We start from the raw sequence: 18,157 nt of genomic DNA, 5'->3' as shown, positions 1-18,157 counted from the left end.
AATGAATGAACAGAATTAAATGAGAAAATTACCTTATATGGGACACCTGGAGCATGTTTCTTATGGGAAGTGATACACTCAGATACCCACCGTGTAGTATATGACGGTTACAATTTTCATTTGTCGTGAAACTACTAATAGTTTGAATATTGAATGCCGTAATTATTGGACTTGTCATCTCGTACAGCACCCATATTCTTTACACTTGGCGTCCCGAGTTTGGTGCAAATGCCATTAAACAGTAGTTAAGTTGAACAGGTTGTATTATCTCTTATTGTAGTCGTTACATATTGATCAGGGTGCTCGGAACATACCACTGCACAAAAATTTGCAACTACACGAATTTTGATTTTCATTGACTGGGTTATTATGCCATCGGCTTAGTCACCTACTTGGTTAAAATTATTCACTTCAACTTTCCCGTGAGCGCAATGAAATCAAAAAGTCTTAAGTAAATCTTTTGCCTAAACCAATTACGTTTAAAATTCTATCTCAGCGTACACAAGTACCGATGCAATAGTTTCTTTGTAACAAAGCCGGAAAGACAAAACAACTTAAAATTCACAGAATTGTTAGGTAAAGTTTACAGAAACGTCCGTTCTACAATTTTAATGCACCACTACGCCGCTGGCGTACTAATAGCCCAGTCAATGACGACTAGAAGTTACCGAATGTATGTAACTATTCTTATACTGGAAATTTTTATAAAGTGGCAGGAGGGAGTGGTATTAACATCATACTAAAACGCCTGACCGGTTGGGCGGTGGTGTAAGTGTGGGAGTGTGCATGTGTTTGAAGATCACTTTTGTACGTTAGCCTAGACTAACTCGAAGACTACGAGCTTTGGCGAAAAAGTATCCCCGAACGACGTTAAACCACATTATATTTGGGCAGTGGTGTAAGTGTGGGAGTGTGCATGTGTTTGAAGATCACTTTTGTACGTTAGCCTAGACTAACTCGAAGACTACGAGCTTTGGCGAAAAAGTATCCCCGAACGACGTTAAACCACATTATATTTCCTACAAGAAAGCTGCTATTCATTTTTTCTCTTGGGCCAATAGTTCGCGTGAAGAGAGAGACGGAATACAGACAATCTCTCACGACGCGCATGTGCTGCGGCCTAGGCCCGTTTCCGACTTGACTGACCACATGTGTCCCACACGAAATTGTTCGTCTCGACTTCCTATGGTAAGTTGTAAGTAACTATCATTTCTAGCCTTTATTTTAATTTCCCTGTAATTTTAATACATAGTTACTTCCTGTTAGCTGCTTAGAGGCTATTAGTCTTTCATACTATATGCTTATTTCGGCATTGTTGCTATTTTCTGTTATAACCTGAAATCATTACATGCAGTATAGATGTCCTCAATGAGCTGGTAATTGAAACGGAATATGTACAAAGGTACACTTACGTCAAGCTGTTCCCAATGTATGTACATAATGCATGTGTGTCTGTTCGCTATTTTCTTGCTGTCTAATATTATGATCAATTATGTATATTATTTGACAGTTGGTCGTATTACGAAACGTATATAAATATTCACACAGATGGAACAATGCATTATTCAAAAGAACCTCCACAAATACTGAAAACTACCCATCACTGATGTACAAAAAGTTACAGATCTCCTCGTACTGACATTGGCACAAAATTAGTACACACTGAACAAGAAAATGTACAGAAACACTGATGGGATAGATACGGGTAACAGAACAGAGGAACAATAGCTGATATCTCCTTAAAAAAACTAGAAGAACTATTTCAAATCACACAAGCCATTGATAAACAAAATTATATACACTGATCAGCACCAACATTATGACCACTGACTTACTGTCGATAGACGCCCGTCCAGCCGATAGCAGCGTCACATGGCAAGGAATGACTGCTAGTCGAACAAACTTAGGGCGCATGTTGTATTACTGTGCGTCCTGTCCATGTTTAGAATGGGGAAAGCGCCCAACTATCTTAGTTTGATCGAGGGTAGATTGTGAGGAACCGGAGTCTCGGCATTAGCATTTCGGAAGCTTCACGACTCGTCCGGTGTTCGAGGAATGTTGTGGTGCGTGTCTTCAACACATGGTGAAACCAAAGTGAATCCACTTCCAGACGTCGTGGGGTCGAGCGGCCACCCCTCATTACAGAAGTCGCACGTCGCCGACTGGGCACACTGGTTAAACAGGGCAGGCGGCGAACTGTGGAGGAACTAACGTCAGACTGTAATGCTGGGCAGAGTAGAACCGTGTCTGAACACACAAACAATCCTAACGATGGGCCTCCGCAACCGACGACCCATCTTCTGCCAATGTTATAACACCACGACAAATCGGCAACTACGACTGGACACGTGACCATCGTCACTGGACCTTGGCGCAGTGGCAGAACGTTGCCTGGTTTGACGAATCCCGATACCGTCTTCATCATGTAGATGGCAGGGCACGAATCTGTTGTCTTCCAGGCCAACACCTGCTTGACACCTGTTCTGCAGGACGGAGACAAGCTGATGGGCCTCCATTATGCACAGGGAAACATTCACCTGGACATCCATGTGTCCAGTGGGGCTCGTTAAAAGTACCATGACGGCCAAGGAGTATCGTTAACTCGTTGCGCAACACGTACTTACCTTCTTGAGGATCATGTTTCCCGACGGCAGTGGCATTTTTCAGCAAGGTAATGCGCCAGGTCATAAGGGTAGGAGTGTAGTGGAGGGGTTCGAGGAGCACAGTGGCGAGATCCTGTTGATGTGTTGGCCTCCCAACTCGTCAGATCTGAGCTCGATCGCGCTCATCGCCCCCGCCCCCCCCCCCTCCCCCCCACCAACCACCCTCCTTAATTTGCGGAAATTATGTGACTTTTGAGTGCAATGTGGTGTCACCACCCTCAAGCGACATACCAAGACCGCACTGTTACCAGGTCAGGATGCGTCGCCACTGCTATACGTGCCAAAAGTGGATATGTGGGCTACTGAGTAGATGGTCATAATGTTCCGGCTGATCAGTGTATTATTACAGATATACAGGGCATACACTACTGCTAATAAAAGGGTCAGATGTAGATCAACAACTAATCCACCAACAGCCTAACAAACTAGACTACAAAATAAAATTTACTATGGAAGTGAACAATTCATTGCTTTTCTGCCTGCCGCGTTGGCCAAGCGGCTCTAGAAGCGTAACTCCGGAACCGCACAACTGCTACGGTCGCAGGTTCGAATCCTGCCTTGGGCATGGATGTGTGTGAAGTCCTAAGGTTAGTAAGGTTTAAGTAGTTCTAGGGTCTAAGGGACTGATGACCTCAGATGTTAAGTCCCATAGTGCTCAGAGCCATTTGAACCATTTTTTTGCTTTTCTGAATCTAAAAATAAGCAACACTAATCACTGTAATTTGATGTCAGTGATGAGACGCAATTCCTTGTATTTAAATCTGCAGAGCCCTGACTAAGTAGTTCACCTGGTATTATACCGTCATCAGTAGACATGGCAGCAAAACTGTTAGAGGAATACCGGCCACAGTCCAGTTAATTGTGTCTGTTTTAGGCGAGAGGTGACCCTGTGTTTCCGTACGGTGCGCAACAGGTGGCCAAGGTGCAGCTGGCTCTTGCGCCATCAACGCCTGTCTACTTCAGCTATTTCGACGTAGACGCCAAGTTCAACCTATACAAACAGATGTTGAAACTCCACAAATATGGAGGTGAGTCTGTTTAACTACTATCAATTTCCTCCAGAAGAATGGAAAGAGGTGAAAATGCATTACGTTGTAATGTCCGTTATACTTTCAGAAAATTTATCCAGAGTTTAATCCCTTTATTTTTTTTCTGAACGGTAAGCTTGTCTGACTGCCATGTGGATGACGTGGGTTCAGTTCCCTGCATTGCTACGAATTTTCTTACTGAGAGGATGGTTTGCACTCGGCGTCATGCTGAAAATCTGGATAAAATTAAGTTTTTCCTTGAGCATGACGAAACGACACTTGAAAAAATGATAGCTACAAATAAAATAAATTTGAACTGTAACACCAAAACGTCAAAAAATTTCCCACATTCTAGACGAATTTGAAGCCGGCCGCACGGTACTTACACGTATAAGCCAAAAATTTGTGACCACTGCCCACACCGTGGTTCGATGCCACCTGGTGATGATACGGCCATTTGACGCGCCATGACAAATATGTAATGTTAGCAGAGACGGATGGTCTGCAAACGGAGAAATCAATTACAATGAGCGACATTTTCAAAGGACAAATTATTACTACACAAAGCGTGTGGGCGAGTTTCTCGAAAACGGCCAAGCCGTTCACGTGCTAGTGTCGTGAGAATCTACCCAAAGAGGTAGAAGGACAGTGAAACTACCACCAGGCGCGCAGGCTCTCGCAGCCTTGTCTACCATGTAAAGCAGGATAGAATGTAATATTGCTGATCTGTGGCATCTCTGCTCGAAAAAACACAATTCTGTTGCACGAACAAGTGTTTCGGAACACACCGTTCATCGTACATTATTGAAAATGGAGTTCCGCATAAAATCACACCTATTTGTTCACATATTGGCCCAACGACTTCGTTAACTGCGACTACAATGGGCACAGAGCCAACGGGATTCGAATGTCGATCAATGGAGACGAATTGGCTCTTCGGTCGTCTCCACAAACGCCGTCATCGAGGTGAACGGTGGCTCAAAACGTGCAGCGCGCCATGGAGACAGGCTGGCGGGAGCAGTATTATGCTGTGGGAGGCATTTTCATGTGCTTGCATGGGACCTGTGGTAGTAATCGAAGACACGCTGACTGCCGCGAACCACCTGAATCCCTTGATGTCTTCCGTGACAACGATGTCACCCTTCAGCAGTATAATTGTCCATGTCTCTTAGCCAAAATCGTGCAACAGTCGTTTGCGAACCATTACAGTGAACTCACGTTGAACGTTTCGACGACCGAGCTCGCCTGTTGTAAATACACTCCTGGAAATTGAAATAAGAACACCGTGAATTCATTGTCCCAGGAAGGGGAAACTTTATTGACACATTCCTGGGGTCAGATACATCACATGATCACACTGACAGAACCACAGGCACATACACACAGGCAACAGAGCATGCACAATGTCGGCACTAGTACAGTGTATATCCACCTTTCGCAGCAATGCAGGCTGTTATTTTCCCATGGAGACGATCGTAGAGATGCTGGGTGTAGTCCTGTGGAACGGCTTGCCATGCCATTTCCACCAGGCGCCTCAGTTGGACCAGCGTTCGTGCTGGACGTGCAGACCGCGTGAGACGACGCTTCATCCAGTCCCAAACATGCTCAATGGGGGACAGATCCGGAGATCTTGCTGGCCAGGGTAGTTGACTTACACCTTCTAGAGCACGTTGGGTAGCACGGGATACATGCGGACGTGCATTGTCCTGTTGGAACAGCAAGTTCCCTTGCCGGTCTAGGAATGGTAGAACGATGGGTTAGATGACGGTTTGGATGTACCGTGCACTATTCAGTGTCCCCTCGACGATCACCAGAGGTGTACGGCCAATGTAGGAGATCGCTCCCCACACCATGATGCCGGGTGTTGGCCCTGTGAGCCTCGGTCGTATGCAGTCCAGATTGTGGCGCTCACCTGCACGGCGCCAAACACGCATACGACCATCATTGGCACCAAGGCAGAAGCGACTCTCATCGCTGAAGACGACACGTCTCCATTCGTCCCTCCATTCACGCCTGTCGCGACACCACTGGAGGCGGGCTGCACGATGTTGGGGCGTGAGCGGAAGACGGCCTAACGGTGTGCGGGACCGTAGCCCAGCTTCATGGAGACGGTTGCGAATGGTACTCGCCGATACCCCAGGAGCAACAGTGTCCCTAATTTGCTGGGAAGTGGCGGTGCGGTCCCCTACGGCACTGCGTAGGATCCTACGGTCTTGGCGTGCATCCGTGCGTCGCTGCGGTCCGGTCCCAGGTCGACGGGCACGTGCACCTTCCGCCGACCACTGGCGACAACATCGATGTACTGTGGAGACCTCACGCCCCACGTGTCGAGCAATTCGGCGGTACGTCCACCCGGCCTCCCGCATGCCCATTATACGCCCTCGCTCAAAGTCCGTCAACTGCACATACGGTTCACGTCCACGCTGTCGCGGCATGCTACCACTGTTAAAAGACTGCGATGGAGCTCCGTATGCCGCGGCAAACTGGCTGACACTGACGGCGGCGGTGCACAAATGCTGCGCAGCTAGCGCCATTCGACGGCTAACACCGCGGTTCCTGGTGTGTCCGCTGTGCCGTGCGTGTGATCATTGCTTGTACAGCCCTCTCGCAGTGTCCGGAGCAAGTATGGTGGGTCTGACACACCGGTGTCAATGTGTTCTTTTTTCCATTTCCAGGAGTGTACTATGGTACCCATCTGGGACGCTATCGGGCACCAACACCGCGTTCTCCAATCAGTGTTATTTATTATGCGAAGTATACGACCAGTGCGAAGACATCTCACGTTACATACATCAAGAAAATATACCAAGAAACTGTCGGAACCCTGATATCCAGAATCAGTGATGCATTTGTTTCTAAAGACGGACAAACAAGCTATTAAGCATGCAGTCATATTGTTTTCCTCATCAGTGCGCGTCCACCGACAGTAAAGATTTCAGCGGTAAAGAAAGCAAACTTTGCACAACAACAGAAAATGTCTGTGAATATGGGAGAACATGATGAAACGAATTATGATGTGAAGAAAGTTGCGATGCTTATGCTCCTACCTGGAGTTTTAAAATAAAACTAATGTTTATTAATTTCCACGCTATTACACCGATAGTGCAATGCGATGAATGAATAACTAATGTTTGTGGCTCAGTAGTGTCAAAAAACGTTGACATGCAAGATCGCATTCTGTTTCACCGAAAATACTGCTCATGGAAAAGACCAGCAAATGTTACTAAACAGTAATGATTACGGATAATTTCAAATTACGCTAGTCGCAAATGTTAGAATTAAAGTTCACACGTACAGGCCTTGGTGACTATACCAGTGTCCTACCGCAAAAACTAAATCTTCGACTAATTATCCAGCTCACTGCGCTGAGAATCTTCGAAAGTTAATCACGAGTTGCTTATTACGGACCAAACACCAAGTCCCTGGGAGAGTTAAGGTACTGAACGGTAATACTTCTCGCTACAAATATTTTGCCAACGTAGCTAAATCGTTGGCCAAACCGACACATTTGCCTCGCACAAACGAGTCTCATACAACGTAAAATAAAATAAAACAAAATAAAAACTTGGTTTCTCTCTTTACTCCACAGAGAATGGACAATAGATACCATCAGTGTTAATCTTATAATGTTTTCTACCTATTGTTTTTTGCTGTGAGTGGGGATAAGCCAGAATTTATTTTGGATTTTAGAGGAAAAAAATTGCCTTGCTCACAAAATATTCTTTTCTATGCAAAACGTTATTACATGAACTGTGGTTTTTATTGTTTTTGTCGTATAAAAACTGTTATATCGCTACATAAAGCCCCAACACACCACCACATGTTATATCGCTAACTACTTTATAGTGAAATTAAGTTGTGGAAGTCACTAACATAATGTTCCGAAATGATGTCTTTGAATGTACAAATCGTAGACCCAGATAGGCAAATCCTTGACTAGAAAATGAGTCCTCATCTGTTAAACTGCCTTTTTTCCCTCATCCCCCCCCCCCCAAAAGAAAAATCTTTGATGTCTAAATAATAAGTTTTACATGAATGCAATCTAAATGTTCCTGTTTTGAGAACACTGTCAAGTCGTTCTTCGTATCTGCCAAATTCTTGGTGATCTTCTGAAGAAGTACCGACTGTTACTTCTTCTGTTCACCCTATAAATTCCTAAAACACAGTCCTACATTTTAAATTAGCCGGAATAGAAGTCACATTAAAGTACACTTTAAAATAACTTTTGGTTAATGTAATTGGAACGCGAATTTGATTACCATGTACTTAAATTTAGAGACATGTTTCATTAACCAGAACGTTAGCTTTAAAGTATAATTTAATGTGACATGTGTTTCGGCTAACTTAAAATGTAGAGTTGTGTTTCCGGTGCATGTGGGGTGAACAGAAACAGTAATCGACAGAGTTTCTTCAATAAAAACAAGAATTTACGGAATCTCAGCACATGAGATTATGCTGGATTAAGGTATATGGAGAAAGTAAGCGGTCATTTAGACTGTATTCACGTAAAGTTTATTATCTGGAAGGCAAAGGTTATGATGATTCTCTTTGAAAAACTAGGGAGATCAAAAACATTTATTTGACCAAATTAGGAGTCATTTTTGGTCGATGAGATTTTGTTCGGAAACTTGTCACTACGTCGACTTAATGCACTTAGAGGCAAAGCAAGTTAAGCATTTCAATGTTTCAATGAAGTTAATATAGACATAACAACTTTCATTTGGAAAACATAATAAGAAACCACAATTCACACAATAGCTTTAGTTTTTGTGTTCACAAAACATTTTTTGAGCAAGATAAATTTCGTTCCTTACTCTCTTGAACCTAAAACAGATTCCGACATGTTCGTATTCCGCCCAGGGGCCAATAAATAAACAACGTAATAAGAGTAACGCTCATCTCACGGGCGTGAAAGGAAACGCAAACTTTTGATTTTAATTAATTGCTTTAATTACTTATTTATTTTTGTTATAAAAGCATGAGCTAGGTCCCAAATGTAATTATAAGTTGGAATTAGGCAGAATTCCTATACTCTCATTTAATTTTGATTTTCCTATCGCTTTTTGGTTATATCACTTTTCTGTAATTTCAAAACTGTTTCTATGCACCCTGTTTCGCTGTATATGTCTTAATCTCTCGATACCAACATACGTAACGACCTTGTAAAGTACTAACCCTTAAACAGTTGAAATGTATCTTAATTTTATGCTGACACTACTAATAGAGTTTCCTTCCTATGGAGAAACGCCCCCATTTCGAAGAGTGTACTCAGAATCACCGTAGTACTTCTAGTTCTCACATAATTGACGATATTAATAATACACATTTACTTCCACCTAATTTTGACTTAATTTATATGACAGGCATAGAAATTCATATTTATTTTGATAACTAGGCCTTCATACTAGTGCATGCCGCTGTGTCAAACATTCTGCTATTTATGCAGCTTCTCAAAAGTCGCTAATCGATTTCGGTAATAAGTGAAAACCTCCTGCTACCTACCCCTTCGTATGAACGTTGTAGGTGCATTTATTTCTAGATAGCTCTAACCGAGATCTTTTGACACATTACTCTCATATCAGTTTTGTGAACAGATATAATTACTCTGAAAGTACGATAATTGGCAACGGCCTCCTGCCAGCTAACCACCCTGTGAACAATGCGATTATATTTGTAAACAGCTCTCTCCAAGATCTATATATGACACCTCGTTGAATATCTATAAATTTTTTTAACAGAGTTAATTAATTTCTGAAAGTGGTAGTGAAATATGTTTTTTACTATGTGTACCTCTGGAATTGCTAGTTGTATTAGAAAGATATCACAACCAGTCAATTTCCTCTCAATTTTTGTCATCAAATATCCGTTTCTACATATTGAGTACCAATACTCCTTTGTGAAATATGGTAATATGAGCAATGCCGCTACGTCATTTTTACCGTCTGTGCAAACGCTAGCAGTAGTCCACAGTTGTAGAGCTGCACAGTTTACAACGGTCGCGGTTTTCCATCCACCAACAAATGAGAGCCCATCTCATGATGTGATGTGAGGCACACCCTGTTCAAATGGATCTCGCTTACAAGTCGGCCTGCCCCAGTAAACCAGTGGGTGGCTGCCAGCTGTCATTCTGCTGTCAAATTGTTCTTCCATAGGACATGTCATCTGATGAGTATTTCATTTCGTTACGTTACACTATCCATTACAAGACTAATACCAGCTGTGAATGGGGTTACCTAAAATAGCAGGTATCAGTGCTGCGAATGGTTTGTAAGAGAGTGACAGGTTTTCGGTTTGAGCTAGCTGTTCCGATGACGAGTGTTTGACTCTTCAACTCACTATAGCTGAGCAGCTAGACATGGAAGTGAATGTAGTAACATAAGGTGTGGTCTCTTATGGCGCCATTTGATTGATCCCTTCAACTTTGATGGTGTATTAGTCACACTGGTCGCATGCACCTCAATATCCTTCAAGCATTGATTTTTCTCTGTCATTCCGTAGCTGTTTTGTGGAAGACAGAAATATGACACCCTTGCTCTCATCCTCGTGTCTGGCGTATTTGGGATTCTCTACCTGGACCGTCAGTCGTCGAAGAGGTGCTATTGTGACCTAAACATGGCGTCGCATCTAACACCTCCTAGTCTTTATTTCTCGGCGATCTTGAGGAGTAAATGTTATATAGAACCATCATCCGCCTGAAAACGATCCGAAACGAATGAGCAACCGTCACTGCAAACACACTGATAAAAGTAGTTCACGGGACAGATTAGACGTACTACTCAACTACCGGCACTGTATGCCTAGAGCACGTGACATGAGTCATCAACACCATTATGATGGTAACTGTGCTCGACTCGGTTTTTCAAGATACTGACTTCAAACATTTTTGGAGGACATGTATTATAAAATTAGTGGATAATAACGGAAACATGAAATGTTCTCCCTAAAACTTACATAAAATTCTATACTCTCAAACGAGAAAAATGGAAATGACTTCTCAGTATACAAATAATTTTACTGGATCGAATGCTACACTTTGTACGTGGCAATTTTTAGTAGTGTGCATACAAAAAATTAAGTAACGGCTGAATACACTCCTGAAAAGAAGGGAAAGACTTCAGTGTTAGAGTAATGTTGACAAGTGATTGTATCGTATTGAATGGTTAGGAGGTCATTACGCAATCACCGTAACGTCTGGAGCCCCGAAACGACCACATTCGTCAGTGTTCACTGTACAGTGTTGCAATATTGAGTGTACTGTATTCAAAGAAATGGTCATTACGTCCTCATTGTAACATCTGAAACGCTAAAACAATCAATTTGGACAACAGTCACCGATCAACGTTATTGTGTTACACAGTGCTCCTTCCCACGTGCGTCTTTCCAGTGGGGGGGGGGGGGGGTGAGTCGAGTCTGATTTCATGTTTGTGACTGTCGATTGGTGACTCCATCTAACAGTGGTGCAGACGGGGCGCAGCTCTTTATTGCGGAACATCCACATGCACCAACGACCATCCGACAGATATTAACCGCACTTGTTGAGCAATGGAAGCCCTATCGCAACTAAGTACTAACCTTGTGACCAACTTGGGAGCACTCTTCAAAGAAAGATTTGCTGTCCGTGGTGATCACACTCCCTACTAGGAACTTATCGTAATGCCCACTGGTGTCTTCAGTGTAATTATTGTCTATGAATGAGTCATTTATGTTCGTCTCACGGCGTGTTTCTTTCAGTTATCTACTGTACTTTGCCGCAGCAGGTCTTTCTGTGTGTGGTACAAGTTGCATCGTGCTAAGTTACTTGGCGGTCACAGTGATGCGAAACTTACTGACATCCTTAGTTTTTTGTGACAAATGTATTTCTGCTTTATGATGTAACCGCTGTAAAATTGTGATGCAGAATTTTTTTTCTATCGTAGGTGCTGCTCACGCTGACGACATCGCCTACGTTTGGAAGCCAAGGTTGCTGAGAATCCCCGAACCGACCTCTGTAGAAAGCCGTACCATCGCCTCTATGACCAAGCTCTGGACGAATTTCGCTAAAACAGGGTACACTTACAGTGTATTATTGCCCTTTCGGATGAATCTAATACAGTTTCTGCCTAATACGTTTCTATAATTACCTAAATTACTCGTAAGCAAGGAGAATACAAACTTCCTGGCAGATTAAAACAATGTACCAGACCGAGGTTCGAACTCGAGACGTTTCTCTTTTGCGGACAAGTGCTCTACCAACTTTTTTTACCTAATTTTGTTTATTAATTCTCGTTGCATTTGTTCGCTGCGGACGTCCCATGACACTGGTTCAAGTTCATCGATGATCCGTTCACTCAGTTTTTTATTACAGAGAGCAGCTAACCCTCTGCCCGAATACTCTGAGCTACCATGTCGGTGCCAAACTGAGCACTCCAAGCACAACACACGACCCTTTCTCATACCTTTACTTCCGCCAGTACCCTGTCTCCTACATTCTCAATTTCACAGAAGTTCTCCTGCGAAACTTGCACAGCTGCAGTTCTGCGAGATTCGTAGGAGAGCTTCTGTGAATTTGGAAAGGTAGGAGACGGGGTACTGGCGGAAGTAAAGGAATGAGAACGGGTCGTGAGTCGTGGTTGGTTAGCTCAGTTGGTAGAGCACTGGCCCACGTGAAGCAAAGGACCCGAGTTCGAGTCTCAATCTGCCACACAGTTTAACCTGCGAGGAGGTTTCACATCAGCGCACACTCCGCTGCAGCATGAAAATTTAATTCAAGAAAAATATGAGCTTAACATTACATCAGCGTTTTTTTTAAGTGACTGTACGTGGAACACAAACTGTGGCAATCTTACCAACTCCTAAAAAACGTTCCCCCTAGCACCAATTCGAAATCCCCATAAATTTCCCTTCGAACCCCCTAAAATTTCGAATACGCATCTGTGTGTGATAGAAACTATGAACTATGAATAAAAAAACATTCTGCTAGGAATAAATGGTTCAAATGGCTCTGAGCACTATGGGACTCAACTGCCGTGGTCATTAGTCCCCTAGAACTTAGAACTACTTAAACCTAACTAACCTAAGGACATCACACACATCCATGCCCGAGGCAGGATTCGAACCTGCGACCGTAGCAGTCGCACGGTTCCGGACTGCGCGCCTAGAACCGCGAGACCACCGCGGCCGGCTGCTAGGAATAAATAATGATTTTATTTACATAGATTTTATAATCTAAATACCCCATAAGATAAACAGACACTGGTGAACGTTTTTGACTAAGGCTTAAGCGTTGTGATGATTTTAATTGATTTAAAAATAGACATCTTTTTGTAAGGATGATTGATTCATTATTTGAAAAACTTAGTAATGCTGTTTTTTAACGTCCACCAATAACAGTACAATACCGTTCAGCGCTTGCGCGGTACTAATCTCTTTCCCGTTGCCTTGGAGGCTAGAGTAAACCATTCTCACCATTACCCCGTCTACTTGTACATATATCTTAGATGTTGCCGACCGCAGCGCCGCCACAAGAGGTACCGCTTTCGTGTCCACTGCTGAAGCATTCTGTGCAAATTCTTTTGCTCTAGTCTCCATGATCTCAACCGCTGTCGTTCACGAGCGCTTTCTGTCTTTCGGTTAGAGTCCCCCCACAAATCTCCCCGTAAAAATGAAGCCCCTCCAAAAAACCTTTTCTATCTATCTTCCTGCTAAATTTGTGGGGAAAACCGTAATTTGGCAACACTGGAATGGTGTCGGGCAGGACGTCGTTGGTCTTCTTAATACCACATTGGCATTTACGTCAAGATCGTACAGGGAAGAATTCGGGAAGGCTACACAGTGATTTGAACCCAGTTCCTGACGAAAGCAGGCCTATTGTGGACCCCCACAGTGTTATCTCCGTAGGTGGGTGCAGTACTCCACAAAACTACATTCACTGGAATTTCCATAAAGTTATTCGTTCTCATTGGGCTTAGAAACGCCACATGTGTTGTGAAGTAGAGTGAATGTAGTGTTACAAAGAATGTGTTGTCACTACCATCGGACTTTATTGGGTGGAATCAGTAATGTGATTTTTCGTCACGTAAGTGGAATATTTAATGTTATATTGTGTTTTTCTATTCTTTCCTCCTTGTCCTGGTAGCTACATAGAAAGAATATTGTTACAAAGAGCAGGTTTACAGGATCGAATCACAGTGTAGGTCCTAATTTTAATGTGTAAGGTACGATCACATTTCAGAAACGTGAATTTTTCTTTCCCTTATAATGATTTCCGTTAGGTATATGCTTACTTGTGATGCAGCTTTTCTTTGGCAAAACCTGTAATACCTGCATCAACATGATTTTCTTGCCGTTCACTTGTGATTTCAAATTTGTTCGCAGCAATCCCACTCCAGACCCGAATGACCCAGTGCTTGGTGTGTCCTGGCCAACTTTCAGTGTTGACAACGGGAAGTACCTGGAGATCAGCAACAGTGGACTCGCCATCAGGGAAAACATGCTCAAGGACAGGATGGACTTCTGGGATGACGTGCACAATAAGAGACTGTACCTGCAGTGAGCGACTTCAGTTTGGTGTTGCTCCTAACGACGTTCTCATATCGAGTACCTGAAAGCGATTATAAGAATCATTAGGCAAGTTTCAACAACACCATGGAGAATAAAGAATCAACTGAATTTTTAGTCGTTATGAAAATAAATACTTTGTAGTTGTTGCTTGCTCCAGTTGGGTCTTTTTAATATGACAGCAAGATACACACAGCTACAGCTGCTACTTTGACCTATTTTACACAACATGTCCCGCGTAGACGCACATGCTGCCACCTGACACTCCGGCCCGTTATTGGAGCAGTCTGTAAACCGGCAATAGACGTATTCGTGAAGGAGTGGCCTTGGAACATGCCACTAGCATTTGCTCACTAAGCTGTGGAGAAACAAACCGAAACCGAACGAAGTATAAACAGGGCATCGACAGGCTAATTCAGATAATATTATTCCATATCAGTTCTGCAAGTGTCTACTGCAGTCTGTGCATGATTTCGAGACAGATCTGAAATACATTCTGAATAAAGTGTGACTGTACTTCAACAATTAGATACTGATTACAAAAGATTATTGTAAAACTTACAGAGTAAAATCCATTATCGAATGAATGCGTAATAGAATACATTAAAACTAAGAATAGGTAAAGACAAAAAACAAGGGTTTTATGGTGACCCAATCTAGATTACAAGCTCAATTATGGTTAAAGATACAGTAGATAGTGTAAATACAAAAATTTACAAAAAACTACTGATGCACAAATGGAAAAATATCAGAATACTAAGTAGTGTGTAATGCATTGAAAATTACGGTACAAAAAACGCTTAGCAAAGTGAATGAGTAGAATGGGTTCGAAAGTATGTGAAATGTGTATAAACTGAATAGATAAATTTGAAAAGAAGGGTTGTATTTAAATAAGTTAAACATATTAAAATTAGGTATGGGCTGTATTCCTCCATTTTCTGTAAGCAACTAAAGGAATCGCCTATGGTGCATATAAGAGCAGAATAAACTATAGCTTTCGTTTTTTTTTCTGAAGTTGATTTTTCGCCGAATTAGAATAAGAGTATTGTTGTTGGCAGAGATAATGATTTTTATGGTAATTAGCGTTGTTCGTAAATTCACGTTTAACAGGTGAAAAGATGTGAGAGGAAGTAACATTGAGTGGACAGCTGGATATTTGTTTTGTTTCGTATTTATCTTATTACGACTTTCTACGAATTCAAAGTCTCTAAATTTTTACATTGTGTTCATCTTCCCTGTAGTCATGAGTAATTCTTTATTAATACATACATATACAAATTATCATAATATGCAGGAAATAGCGATTTATTTTTAACCTGGTTTGAATGCATTAATTTCTTAAGGCTGACGCTCTACAACACCTCTACCTTCAGTTTTTTGTTTACTTTTAATATTTTCTGCTATGTCATGATTGCATTGTCAAAGATTACTTTTACTCTGTGACTTTCGCAGACACATCTCTCCTACCCATTAGCCAGCTCACATATCTGAAAACAGTCCCTTATTGTCTGATGATAGCCTTGAAAATCAAGAACACGTTTATAACGTATATAAATATTGTAGAACGTCCACTGACTGTGCCTTCTACAGGGAATAAATACATAATATACAGTGTACTGTATTCGAGGTACATGCTGGCCGTTGAAATATCAAAATAAGGAGAGATGGAAAGTATGGCGAGTTCCTTGGTCGTGTGTGAACAGTACAGAAACACGAATACACGACTGAATTTGTAGAATGTCTGTGGTATACTGGGTGCAAAATTTAATACACGGAGCTGTCACCTATGGTAGCAACAATGGTTTTAACCAGGCTTAGTTTTGAGTTGATATTAGCTTGATAGACAGATACGAGTACATAATCCCATGCTACTTTAACTCTGTGTCGGAGTTCATCAGTAATAGTGGCCGGCGAGTGGTAGCGTGCCAGTCTCTCATTAATCACTGGCCAAACATTTTTCAGTGGGACAGCGATGTGCAGATCATACTGGCCAAGGACAAAGTCGCACACCATCTGGATCGAGGTGGGTCAGAACAATAGGGTAACGTGCTGCTGTATCTTCTTGAAACACATCTTGTGGAGACTTGGAACGAAAGGAAATAAAAAAATTAAAAAAAATTGACATGGAATATCCAAATGAGACGGAACTCGGTAAATTTGATGTGCATGTACAGACAAACAAATGGTTACAATTTCAGAAGAATTGGATGATTAACTCAGGAGAAAAAGCGCCACAATTTGAGGAAGTCAATAAAGCGTTATTGCCCTTCTGGCCCTTATGCAAACAGTTATTCAGCTTGGCATTGTCTGACAAAGTTGATGGATGTCAACCTGAGGAATATCATGACAAATTCGGTCCACTATGTGCGTTAGACAGTCAGAATCCTGAAATGGTTGGAGTGCTCTGCCCATGAAGCACCAACCTTTCTCAGTTGAAAAGAGATCCGGAGACCATACTGGTCACAGTAGGTTTTATCAACCACGAAGACAACCTGTAGGAACGCGCGCTGTGTGCGGGCGGATATTATCTTGCTGAAACATAAGCTCAGGATGGCTTGCCATGAAGGGCTACAAAGCTGGGCATAAACTATCGTCGACGTGCCGCTCTGCTGTAAAGGTGGCGCGTATGACGATCAAATTAAATGGCAAATCAGACCATCAAACCTTGTTGTCGGGCTGTATGGCGGGCGACAGTCTGGGTGGTATATCACCACGGTCTGGGGGATCTCCAGACACGTATTCGGCCTGGAATCACATTGACTGCAGTAGAACTGTCTTCAGTGATGGAGTCTCGCTGTAAACTGAGCCTCGATGACCAGCGAAGTACGTACCTGGATACGTTCCAGACACTGATGGGATACCAACCTGTCTGTCGTCCACCATACGGCCAGAAACCATGAATGCTGGTCTGGAGTGCCATTCATTTGATAACAGGACCCTTTGGGTTGTTATTTGCCACACTCTTACAGCAAAGCGGTACCTCGACGATATTCTACGCTCCGTTTTGTTGTTCTTCATGGCAAGTCATTCTGGGATTACGTTTCACCAAGACAATGCCAGATCGCACACGACGAGAGTTTTTACTGGTTGTATTTATGCTTGCCAAACCATACCTTGGACAGACAGATCTCTGGATATCTCCCCAATTGACAACGCCAACAACCTGTTCACGATTGTAACTAGCACACCAGTGGGACAGATTGTGGCACGTTATCCATTAGGAGGATTCCAACAACTCTATCAATCCATGCCAAACCGAATATCTGCCTTTGTAAGGGCCACAGGGAGACTAACTCGTTATTGACTTCCTCAGTTTGTGAAGCTCTTTATATTTAATGACTCATCCAAGTCTTCTGAAATTGAAACCATTTGTTTGCCTGTACACATGCATCACATCTACTGACTTCTATCCCTTTCGGATAATTACTTCTTGTTGCAACCTCTTTTTCCCCCTAAGGTGTGTAGCGACAGCTGTTCACATTACTGCTATGAAGAGGTGAACGTGCGCACAGACAATTAATAATATCACTGCTAGTTCTGGAGCGTTGTGATGAAGACAGATGCAGTCTTTCAACGTTCGCTTTCCTCTGAACCTTCACATATGAATACATCCGTCATGAGTCTGTACACAGAGACACATTTGTTCATTGCTGTCATTGGGCTCACCACTGCCAGCACAGACGAAACAAATAACATATATGTTCTCTCGAGTGCTAGTTGCGTGTGGCCGTTAAGTTTGTGTCTGACAATCCTCTCACAGCCCAAAAAGCCCTCAATCAAACGCGCAATTTTTTCAAATTCTTTCCCTTGCTACGTGCAAACCATTAGACCTACAGGAAAAAATAGGCAGAACCTTTCACGAAATTTAATGCAGCTAATGTAGTACTAGAATACGTTTTCGCTACAGGCCGTAGCTTTCGAATTATTCAA

General features: G+C 42.6%; 1 protein-coding gene across 2 annotated transcripts in view; it reads left to right on the top strand.

The window, feature by feature from the left end:
* LOC126332816 (juvenile hormone esterase-like) overlaps nt 1-14,386 on the top strand; it is a 75,766-nt gene extending 61,380 nt beyond the window's left edge. For both annotated transcript variants that reach the window (XM_049996685.1, XM_049996683.1), the window contains exons 8-10: nt 3,538-3,691; nt 11,608-11,737; nt 14,045-14,386. In XM_049996685.1, coding sequence (XP_049852642.1) covers nt 3,538-3,691; nt 11,608-11,737; nt 14,045-14,222 — 462 coding nt within the window. In that variant the 3' untranslated portion in view covers nt 14,223-14,386. The remainder of the gene's footprint in view (nt 1-3,537; nt 3,692-11,607; nt 11,738-14,044) is intronic.
* Nucleotides 14,387-18,157: the final 3,771 nt, after the last annotated feature.

The sequence above is a fragment of the Schistocerca gregaria genome, chromosome 2, assembly GCF_023897955.1.
Source record: "Schistocerca gregaria isolate iqSchGreg1 chromosome 2, iqSchGreg1.2, whole genome shotgun sequence".
NCBI lineage: Eukaryota > Metazoa > Arthropoda > Insecta > Orthoptera > Acrididae > Schistocerca > Schistocerca gregaria.
Note: the sequence above shows the minus strand (reverse complement) of the source record. Positions and strands in the feature narration are given on the sequence as shown.